Source organism: Lepisma saccharinum, chromosome 23 (genome assembly GCF_977018435.1).
Source record: "Lepisma saccharinum chromosome 23, izLepSacc3.1, whole genome shotgun sequence".
NCBI lineage: Eukaryota > Metazoa > Arthropoda > Insecta > Zygentoma > Lepismatidae > Lepisma > Lepisma saccharinum.
Window position 1 is genome coordinate 23,401,639 of NC_139251.1, and position 12,371 is coordinate 23,414,009.

The following is a 12,371-nucleotide window of genomic DNA, read 5'->3' on the forward strand; positions in this document are numbered from 1 at the left end:
ATTATATTATATATATATATATATATATATATATATATATATATATATATATATATGTTATATATTATATATAACAACTCATTGAATAAGAATTGTGGGACCTGTTGGACTTCAGCTCCCTCTCCAAATGTCATCTAAGTGGGAAGAAGTTATTGTCATTATTAGAAACCTCAAAATTCCTTCATTAAAAACATGAAAAATCATTCATGAAATTTAAGAAGTCATGAGTGAAATCACAGAAATTTCAAGTAAAGGTATTGACAATAACCCATGAAATTTTGATTAAAATTGTTTATCATGTAAAAAAATGAATGGCCAGTCGTTTTTACCCAAAGGTATAAATAAATATGCATGAAAAGATACAAACGTAATGTTGCCCTTTTTCTTATAAGGATACTGTCTTAAAATCTAATGGGTATTATCATTGCATGCTGAAGTGAAATCTAGTGAAATCCAGTTTTCACTCCAGTGTGAGGCAACAAGGGTTAGTGCCCTTTAAGGAATGTTGTTGGCAGGGAAAACTGCTTCTAGCACCCTCAGTTATCAGTAGCAGGTGTACCATAAAGCTATCAGCAGAGGGTAAATGTTTATACACTGTTGCCTGTACACAAAAGATTCTCATACAGTGACATTTAAATTAAGTGAGAATGAAGTGCAAAGGGCATTCCTTGTAACAGTAAGTTACTGGTAGTTGGAAAATAACTGTGATATAGTTTTATTAGAGTTGAGCCGATACTGATGTATTAGTATTGGCTGTTACCAGTGGTACCGGTATTGAAAGGTATCGGTTGTATTTTATTTACCAATACCTGCCGATGCTTTTCCAGCATTCTGGTTAATTGCAGTCCACAAAAATGCCGCCGAGTCTAACTATCCTGCAAGTCATGCAAAGTTTTCATTGATTTTGTACCAATATTATGTGAAAGATGTTACGTACCTTCAAGTCTATGTAGGAATTTACCCTACACCCCTCACGTCATGAGCAAAAGACTCTGGTAATCACTAATCATGGTAAATGAAAAACTCTGTTTTACCTTAATAAAAGGTTTATTCTTCGTAGGGACATAGCTAGGTTGATCAGTTTGGGCGGCCCCAAACGTAAGATATTTTCTATCAAACTATTATAAATTAACAAACTATTTATACACCATATAGGCCTATACTGTATACATACATTATATTTATACACACACAGGAATAGGATGAGAAAAGGTGCCAGAAGGGTGGATAAACACAAATGAAGAAGTAACAGTAAACACTTATCATATTAAATTAAAAAGTTTGATATTTTGTAGCCTCGGCCACATTTTCAACGGAGAATAAAGGGGTTCACAGAATGACGAAGAGTAGGAGCACCGAATACTAACTGTAGCGTTGGTATAATGTTGCCAGAGAAAGACTATAGGAGACAAATATAAGGTACTTTCAACAGTGTTTACTGCATAGGGTGGGTGGTTTCGGGGAAGAAGGGAAAAGGTTATTGGTTGGCTAGGTTAAGTCCGGAGGGTATAGTGGTGTGCATGCCTGATATATAGGCCCTTTCCCATCGCCTGCGGACGTGTCTGAGTGGGGGCGTAAAAGATGGATTATGGCAACACTGAAACAGTTATTGAAGGTGGTGTTATGGCTGTTGGTGTGGATGGCAGCTGTGAAATCAGAGTTTTGGGTGGAGGAACGGTGATTATTGATTCTTAGATTCGAGAGGGTGGAGGTTTCGCCCAGGTAGAAGTTGCTGCAGATTTGGCAGATGTGGGTGTGTGTGTATATATACATATACACACACACACAAATGATGAAATGATGAAGGAGACAGTAAACACTTACCACACGAAGAGAAATAATTCCATATTTTGCGATATGTGTCGCATTTTCAAGGTAGAAGATAGAAAGATCGGCGTCAGATGGAGTAGAGGCACAGAATACTGACCGTATCATCTCTACGATCTGGCAACACTGATACAGTGGATGCTCATAGTGGTTCGGATCCCACTTTACATTGTAGAACCAGTCCCGATTAGCCTTACTGTGTATAAAGTGGACATAAAACACCAACACAATCAATCAATAAATTGGAAAGGAACATAATTTTCTTTTGTAGCCCCCAGCAGTCTAAGGATATAGACTCACGAAATCCACAGCCATTATTCGGGAAACTAAATGCAGAATGAACTCATTAACTTAATAGCTGATACACCAAGAACAATGTTATTTAGTCTTTAGATTTGTAAATTTGCTCGAAGAAAATTGAGAAGTAGATAAAACCCTTTTCCGTGGTTTTAGATATAAAGTGCTGGAACCAGGTTTACAAGTATTGGCAACAGTGCAAATATGAAATGTGTGCGTAATGAGTTCAAGCTAGGTATCTCATGTATACAGTTCATACCGGAATCGAGTGCAGTATCTCTTAGTTCAAGGCGACCGCGTTAAGCACTACTCTGTACGGCATGCCCGAGACTTCTATGGCATTTGATTGTTCACTTGGAAAAATATGACGATAATAAATTTTATGCACGCGTCTAATTTCTTAAAATTAATCTTTTTGTGTGTGGAAAACAATATATGATGGCACTGGATAAAACAAAGTTCCCACATGCTCAAATTATTACGCCCTCGTCTTTGGTTCGGCAGGTTCAACAAGGGGTCCCAGGTTCGATTCCCGATGGAGGCACATAGTGGTTTGGATCTCACTTTAAACTGTAGGTCCAGTCCCGATTAGCTTTACTGTACATAAAGTGGACTTAAAGCACCAGTTCAATTAATCAATCAATTGAAAGGTTCAAGGTTCGATTCCTGGTGGTCAGGCGGGTAGCCAGAATTTGATCTCTGAAGGAGCTTATCCCTTATCAGCAGCCACCATCTAAAGGCCAAAAGGTTGGGGGAGGAATAAATGCGCTGAAGATGAATGTCTTGGTATATTGCAACTAACCATATACAAGATGTTTAATCAGGTTAATGAAGTAAATTTAATTACTACTACACATTATAAAAATCAGATATTTATAGGATTTCGGGAAAGGACTGCAGCCCCCGAACCCCTTCCCTGGGTACGTGCCTGCTGTATTAGTTCCAAAATTTCTGTGCTGTTCCAACATCGTGAGGACAATTTGGGAAATTCTTAAGTGATATGGAAGCAAAATCTTATCTCAAAACTATGGGGCTCGATGTGATGACCATGCCCAACCGAATGAACTAATTGTAAGTTTTTCTGGGTCTCCTCGACGACGCAGTGGTAGTGTCGCTGTCTTGTAATCAAGGGGTCCCGGGTTCGATACCCGGTGAAGGCACATAGTGGTTCGGATCCCCGATTAGTCTTACTCTGCATAAAGTGGACTTAAAACATGAACTCTATAATTGGAAGGTTTTAGAAGAACTAAACATGGCTTTTTATGCATCGTACAATTTTGCCTTTTTTCACCCTACTTTTAGTTTTTCTTCCTAAGAATTCCACTGAGTATAACACGCTATGAAACCAGAGGTCCAAATATGTGATTCGGACCTTGGACAGGTATGGTTGTATCATGTGTGTCGCATCGCCATTCCTTTGGCTCATCATTTATCCTCATCATTGCATTTAACCCGAGAGGTAGAAAAACGGCATAATATAGAAATATATAAATGATTGATTTGGTATATTTTACTTCGCTTTTCGGACACTTATTGGCTAATCGTGAAGATGAAAATGAGTGATGTGAAATTGATGAGAGGACCATCATAAAGAACACACATGTCCAGTCCGGGATTCGAAACCAGGACCCTTGGCATCGTAGTGCACCTTGTTAACCACAGCACAACAAATAGAAACAGAAAATGCTTGATAAGTAATTTGCTTCTCCATACCTCATGATTATATTATATAACAATTATTCGCTGTATGACTAGGGATTAATTATATTTGTATGTCTAGCCAACCTAAGCCTCGCGTCAGGTTAAGTTTGCAGCAGGTTTTCGCATATGTGGATTTATACGTGTTTGCAGAATATAGTTCCGCTGAGACGGGTGCCATTGCGACACAACTGCACACTTCCAACAAAACAGTTATTTAATGTGTAATATAGACAAATTGATACATCCATTAGCAGGTATGGACTCGATCGGTTGCAATCACTGTGCAGACGAACTTGAATCCGCAGATTCGCGAACTGGGCATTCGGTAGCGCTGAAGTAACACAAAAGCTCAAGAGCGAGTCGAGTGAGACTGAATACGTTGCAAAGTGCGTGGAATCAGTGATATCAGTGTTGCACATCCCACTATTTTAACCCTATTTTTGTCGTGATTCATTGCTATTCGTGCTGTACAGCGGCGAGAATGGCTGAATCGAGGTCTCCTGTTCAGTGCCCAGCTTTGCCCGAGTGTTATTTTGATCATCATCTGAAGGAAAAAGCTCTTCAAAGTTAAACAAGTTGTTTTAAATACATATTCCTCCTTACGGCAACAAGACCAGAAATAAAACAGGGCGTGAGGTGATTTGCCGTCAATGAGCGCATGAACTGTCTTGAATGTTGAATGATTTGCGGTTGAGTTTAGGAGTAGAAAACGATTGTTTGTTGTTTGAAGACAAAATAATCTCCGCGGTATTAAAAGATATCGCCATGAAAAAGAAAACATGTTAATTATTTGGACGAGGCATGCGTCAACCCGGGTCGTACATTGATTCAACTGTGGGAGCATGCAAAACCACCGCCAGGGCTGAAGCAACCGAGGAAGGGGGAACGGGGAGGCTTATTGTTCCACGCACTGGCTTTGAAGGTTTTGTTCAAGACGCGTGTTTGCTGTTCCGTGCAAAGAAAGGGAAGGGTGATTATCACAAAGAAATGGACAGACCAACATTTGGCTCCTGGTTTAGTGAAGTGATTCGTAAATTGAAACCAAACAGAGAAATAGTAGCAGACAATTCACTACATTGTATATATCACCCATAACAAATCATGCTTTTTTGGCAGTATAAACTTGAAGGGCGTGTATCTTATAGTAACGTATGTATTGTGAACAAAGTAACCAAGATTTTCATTTCTTTCTAAACGAGAAACAATAACTCATTAAATTCAAGAGGGGAGTGTCATTTACTTTTACCTTTTTTTCTTTTTCTTTCATTTGCGCGTGCTCGACACATACACACATGCTTTCTTGTTTTGAAGCTATTTCGTGATTTATATTAAGTAGGGACACATTTATTACATAATCTATGCGCAGAAAGCACTTTAAAAATTGTATGGTTCAGGAGACAAAAAGAAGCAAAAATGCATTCTTCTTGATATGCATTATGGGTTTTGATATGTTAAGGGGTTGGCAATACTGCCGATTCTCTCATTGTCTGCGATACGAAGAGTTCGGTGGTTCAGGCAAGACTGGCACGGATGATTCTGAGCTCAGTTCTCGCGCGGATTAATACATAAAACCTTCTGCAAACTTAGCCTGACGCGGAGCTTAGCCACCTAAGCAGCAGCAGCTTCCACATTTGCAGGTGGAGGCAAAATAAAATAAATTCACAGAAAGTCCGAAAGATATACAAATTTTGTAACATAATACTTATAGAGCATGCAGACGGCTGAAAATAAAATTGCTAGATACTTAGTTTCCTTCCTTAATTGGAACGTGGTTTATTCTTCATTATGCATGAGATCAACCACCCTGGAAGTCGAACCCAGGGTCTTGTGTGGTAATCAGACTCTTTTAGAATGTCAATATGTTGGACATTTGGTCGATCAGTCGATCCTGATCCATTGTTTCCAGAGGAAGACAATCTGGCAGCTCATCATTCGACATTTCACTCGCGATGTAGGAAAATGAGATCACAAACACTTCTTGATTCTATCTTCTCGCGTTTACAGAAGTTAACCACCGATCGGACCACAAACCCTATACTTCAAACTATCTGACATATCAATCGTCCACCAAATCAACAGGTGAACCGACTGCTTTGATGTTTCTCCGAATTTTCAGAAAGTGGCCTTTTCCTCCTTTGAAGGGCAGGTCATTAGCAAGAGGGTTGAGTGCATGTGAGAAGAACCGCTATGTCATTCATTCCGGCACCGAAAAAGGGACAAGCAATAGAGTTCTGTTCTTGGAATTTGAAGCATGGGGATATCTTTTCTGAACCATAAAAATAATTAACGCAGAAAGTTCTAGCCACCTGCAGCTAAATCTTCCTGTTTGTGTTGTTCTTTCGGCGCCCATGGTGCCAGTGCAGGGCCAGATGAAGAGAAAGTGCATGTTTTGGGTGGATCCTGGATCTGGTGTGCAGCAGAGAGGAAAAGTGCATTTTCAATAGGTGTCAGACTTCCCTGACCGAGGCAGACCACAAAACCATTAACTGCATCCTCTGCTATCTGCTAATACATCTGTTTGTGTTCAACAAATAAGAAAGAAATGCCTTGCTTGGGTTTGTGCTACTGAAAATTGAAGAAGTGTTTCAAACTGAAAGCAAAATTTACTGAAGAATTATTTTGCAATATTTGTCATCAAAGTAAAATTTCCAGCAAATACAGAACAGTTTCCCGGGGCCACGTGGATGTTTGCCGGGGCCAGTGCCCCCACGTGCCCCTTCTTCCTTAACAACGTCCCTGATTCTTTGTGAACACATTGAACAACAATTTACAATCTTAAATACACACATCGATTTCTTGTAGATATTTCCATTTCCATCTTGTTGATAATTCTTTTTTTTTTTAAAAAAAAAATGAACACAACATTCCAAGTGAATAGCAGCGAACTATAATATAATGCCAGGGCATTACAAAGAACTGTGTTTTGTGATTACTAGAGCCACATATTTATGGTGAATAAAAATCAAGATTTCGGTACAAAAACTGGTCATATTTCGGGATCAAAAGCAGTATATAAAATGTCATTTCGGTGTTAAAATGGTGAATAAGAACCAAAACCTGATGTAAAAACTATGCTTAATACACAAGATTAATATTTTACCTCTAAAAGCACATTTACGTGTATGTAGTTATGAGAGTATGAAGTGTATTCCTGTGTAAAGGAGTTCATTTTTGCTTCTCAAATATTTACAGCAGAATTATTCAATTTTCTGTGATTTGTATAACTCCCTGGATAATTCAGACCTAGGAAGGTGTCCTGTCAGTAAGTACTGTACACCCTAAATTTTGTATTGAAGAGTTTATGTTGCATTTTGCAGTTCATTTCGCATCATTTCGTGACAAGATATATGGCAGGGAAATGCACCTCACGCCTTTCAAAAATCTGAAAAATTAACATTACAATGTGTTATTTCACATTTCGTGTTTTCGTCAAAAACAAAATATGCATGCCCCTAAAGCCCGCCCAGCCAAAGAATGAACTTGAAGAATACCAGGCTTTTCGCCTCCAGTTCAAGGAGGGCAAAGCTGTGTTGCTACATGCCTGATTTTTATTCAGTCCTATCAACATGCACCCTTGACTTGCATTTCAGGGAGAGGTAGGGAATTGGAGACCCATTCACTTGCTGCGCTGCGGCAACCATGCTTGACCTTGTTGAGGGTGCCACCTGTTTCGAAAGCGCGACTAAACGAAAAATTAGGTAACCCAGAAAACCACGAGAATTTCCCCTCACCACCACAACTGGACAAAGCTGATTGGTTCAGCGATTCATGTGACCCTCCCTGGCTTTCGACAGAAAAGACAAAAATAGAATTTCCAAGTCCATTCTTTGGCCGGAACCACCTTAGTGATTACATAACAGAAATTTTTGTATCCTGCTGTAATTTTTTAATATTTAAAAGCAAAACTCTGGTAAATTGATGCTTGTAATTGGAGTGGAATATTTACATACTAATATTAATCAATATTTCGAACATCTTTTAATTGTCACAATTCTCAAGCATGAGTATCAGTCGGAATAGATTAAGAGTATGGGGTCAAAGTGGTATCACTTCAAAAGAGTGCATTTTATGGTCCAGAGAATACTGCTATGGAAATGCATATGCTCATGATGCAACATTTAGATGTATGTCTTCATTGATTTTTCTCTTTCCAGTAATGGCCTACATGGAGATCTTTGGAAATTGCTCACAGCCAAATATAAATGAATTCTTGCGGCATTCGGTTCATTCCTACAATTGGCTCCAGGCGGAATGGCAGCAGAAGCACGAAATGACTCTCAGTTCCACGCACTCGTGCTCCTTCTCATTGTCCTCTGCCAGCCAGATGCTGTCTTCGTCAAGTCTTATGGACAGGTGAGTGAAGACACATTATTTAGCAACTGATGTAGAAAGAATAGAGATTGACTAGCAGTTAATTAGTATGTTGTTATCTAAAAGGGGCACAGTGGACTGCAATGCCAAAGGTCCCAAGTTCGACTCCTGGCCTCCTTGGATGTTCTCATCAATTGCATCACTCGTCTTCATTTTGCAATTAGCCAAAAGTGCAGAAAAGCAAACTAAAAATAAACTAAATCAATCAATCGATCATACAGAAAACCAATTTAGTATTTTAATAGTGAAGAAATATGTGAGCTTGCAAAACATAGAGTATTGCTTCAAATGCAAGAGGATGTTTCATGCAGAATAGGTATGGGTCATTCCATGTCAAATCAAGCAGGAATTGATCTTCATAGTTACCGATTTTGATGATATTTGGTATACAGCTTTGCTTTGCTTCCAAAAACGATACGTGAGAAAGGATTTTGCTGAAATATGAGTCTTACAAATTATATGAGGGTTGTTCAAAATGTCATTTTTGAGCAACATGCTCTTTTGAATTAAGCATATCTCAGGAACGAATGAAGATACAGAAGTGTTCTTGAGCTCGTTGTAAAGAGGAAAGACGGTTGCATGTTATGAGATGATCAAATGTTGAAACTTAGTAAAATTTGAACACACTGTTCAAATTTCAAGTTTGAACAGCTCAAAACACCTCCCAATCGATTTTTCTCATTTTTGGATATCTTTAACTACCATCCTTCCTCTTCATACTGAGAATGTTTTATCGAGGTGTTTTTTGATATAAGGGAGAAAAATGAGACTGAAATTTGTCCTGCATCAGCAATGAACTGACCTGCAGCGTCCCTATGATGAGACCTTTCGTTTGTGTCACCCTGGACAGATGATATTCCACTTGATAATTGGCTTCATTTTGTGCTGTTATTGCTAATTTATACCTTACTGTTTCCATATTTTTAGCCCTGTTCGTGGGACGAAATGAGCAATTACCCCAAACTTTTTGCCACTTTTTTGCCTTGCACTATGGCCTCTTAATGCAAAGTCTTGTCTAATAAGAAAATTAACTGCCCTTTCCCCCATCCCCCAAGGTTCGGCACTCAATCGCCGCTACTAGTTAGCAGTCTTAAAAATATTCCCGAATCAAACGATAGTATTATATATATTGTAATATTGTGTAATGTTTGTTAGAAGTTTTAATTTAAATTTTAGATGAACTGAATACTTAGAATACTATTTTTTTTATTTACAAAGTTACTGGACATATGACAATTATACAAAATTAAATTGCTTGAGACCTTATTTCAAGCTGTTGGAATGAGCTCTAATTTATATGACTGAAAATGTAAGAAGATAACCATTAACATAACTCTCAACATGCGGTTAAGCTCACAAAATGCTTTAAAAAATGAGTTTTTCACAAAAGAATAGTTTATTTTTAAAAATAGATTTATGGATTTAGTGTGAAAGTTTATACTATTTGGAGCACTTCTGAGAAAACCAGACATTGATAGGTGTGACCATTCCCGAGATATATCAAACCAATATGGCGGACTCTTTTGAACATGGAAGGCATCAGCACACACATAGCGATTGGCTCCTCGACTAAAATACATTAAATGCATAACAATTATACTACCAAGTCTCTTGCTTTTATCAAAAAGTGTTACACTATTCGTCAATCATTAGGGACTTAGCCGCTGGACAGTAATCAAGATGGTGGGTACGAAGTACTCTATTTGGTGACAATATCAGTTTAACGCTTATAAATTAGGTTATAATTTTTATTCCAAATAATTTTCTGTCGCATAATTTCCTCGAAAGTTACAATGGAGAAATTTCTAAAAGTACAGGAAGACTTGTGTTTTTTTAAAAGATGATTTCTTACATACCGTGAAAACCACTTACATTACATTATTGAACAACGAAACCTTACCTTTTCTTCAGTCCCATCTAATGAGGATCAAAAGTTTAATATAAAATAACTGCTTAGATATAGGCCAGTAACTAAGAGTCTGTGAATCTGATGCTTGAGGGGAGAAGGGCGTGAACTTTTGAGATTTTATACTTCTACGTAGTAGTGGTCTAACAACTGACCAAAATCCATCTTTTACGGAATTATTCCCAACATTTGTTGTTTTTTCCCCTTCATTTTTTTGGCTAACACATAAGTTTTCACAACACGCCCACATCTCATCCCCACGAACGCGGCTAAAAATCAGTGGCATGTGGTGACAGACTAGGGTACGCAACATGGGCCAACCAAAATGGATTATGGGGGCCCAACCCCCCCCCCCCTTCCCGGGCCATCATGTTATTCAGAAAATGACTTCTTTCTACAATTGTATAATGGGAAATTTCTCATCCTTGTATCAGTATCCAAATGTAATGAGGTAAAATATATGTATGATATTTTATATTCGCAAATATATTCTGATAGTAGCTATGTAGAGTCCAACAAATCAACTTCAGTTATTTCCTTCATGCAGTGCGATGAACATTGAACGGGAAGGAAATGGCACAATCATTTTCCGTCCTTTCAAATTTCATGTAATAAATTTGATAAGTCTCAGTATCCTCTACTATTTCACACCTTTCGCAGAGGAAACCAACGAATAAGGCCAACAATAAAGTTTCACTGTTTTTCTACTCAGTCAATCACTCTGTAGAGATATTTTTTTTCTCAAAATGCCTAATATACTGCTTACCATCCTTCACAATTCCTGCCTGAAACAATTTTTCCAAATCAGGAACAGACCTTCCATTTTGGATTGTTTACACTTTTTATGTAAATGCCAAATATCTCATCAATAACTCCCGGTCCCCCTATTATATCACTTCACTGCACCGACAAACAATAGAGATCCTGTAATGTAAATAATATGAACGAAACACTCGCTGCAAATTTCACACGACAGAAGAATGCAAAAGTCAACCTCCCACGGTACGGTGTGTCCGTTCTGCTATGCCCGAAAACCGCACATTCTTGTGGACGAATGAATTGGAGTTGCTAGTCGACAAAGTATTTTGTAGAAGGGAGATAATTAAGGACAAGTAGAAAATACATCAGCATGCATCCCAGAACACTTCAAAAGCTAAAATAAATTATGATAGGCACAATATAACATCCAATTACATCACTTTGCAATGTCTGTCAGGAGGGAGGGGGCTCATTCGAATTCCATTGTAAGAATTGTGTTTTATTATGTTTTTCTTTTATCATTCATTGATATCGTCGGGTCAACAGTCAACACCCATGCTATGGAACTCAAATAAAATGTTGATCCCGAAAGGAGATAAACAGATACTCTTGTACTCTGAGAATTGTGCTAAACTTGCAAATTGTTCACATATTTTCTCCTCGACACAGTGATGATGCCAAAAGGGGGTTCACGCAAGACCCAGTCTTCAGTCGGCCAGTCCATTCTGGTCCTCACCTCCCTATACTTAAAAAAAACTTGCTAGTGTAACTTTAACCTCATATAAATATTTTATATGTGATAGTTTACGGGTATATTAAATATGATCTTCCACCACTACATATTCTTGCTCTCCTCTCTGATTCCTGTATCACTTTTTATAATGTATTTTTATTGCAACCCACACAGTGATCTATTTACGCATGGCTGCTAAATGCTAGTAAGCTAACACTGCATACCCTGTCAAAATCTTTGGTACCCTCGATGCTTAGAACAGGGAAAGAAGTGAGAGAGAGGGTGAGTGCGGGCAGTCCCAAACACGTGGTCGGGGCTGATCTGAGCCAATGAGGTTACCTTCCGAATTTCTAAGGTACCAAGCCGAAGAAACAGCATCTTTCTGCGGAAATCGACACGAACATGGATCGGGTGGCTGCCGAAGTTACAATCGGGATCATTCGGGACTGCCTTCAGGAAGGCCAGGCTAGGCTACACGAGCAGCGTGTTCGTGGGGAAAGCGGAATTTCTTGCAGTGGAACTGCTCTCGTAACGTTAATTGTTGAATTTTCATGTTCGAGGAAGATGAAAAAATGACTGTGTTGTGGGTATTCATTGCGTACCTTGCGTACCCTGAATGAACGCCGCTGCTAAAAATATGGAAACAGTAATGTATAAATTAGCAATAACAACAAAATTAAATGATGTTGTAGCATGCTGTACTAACCACTGGAGGTCAGTGGTAAGTTTTTGTATGCCTACAGAAGGGCATACATGTGTAATACAATGCAAGTATTC

At 38.5% G+C, this 12,371-nt stretch overlaps 1 protein-coding gene across 5 annotated transcripts in view; it reads left to right on the plus strand.

Annotated features, from left to right (window-relative positions):
• C3G (C3G guanyl-nucleotide exchange factor) overlaps positions 1 to 12,371 on the plus strand; it is a 125,242-nt gene that overhangs the window by 84,463 nt on the left and 28,408 nt on the right. For all 5 annotated transcript variants that reach the window (XM_083144535.1, XM_083144533.1, XM_083144534.1 and 2 more), the window contains exon 7: positions 7,980 to 8,178. In XM_083144535.1, coding sequence (XP_083000661.1) covers positions 7,980 to 8,178 — 199 coding nt within the window. The remainder of the gene's footprint in view (positions 1 to 7,979; positions 8,179 to 12,371) is intronic.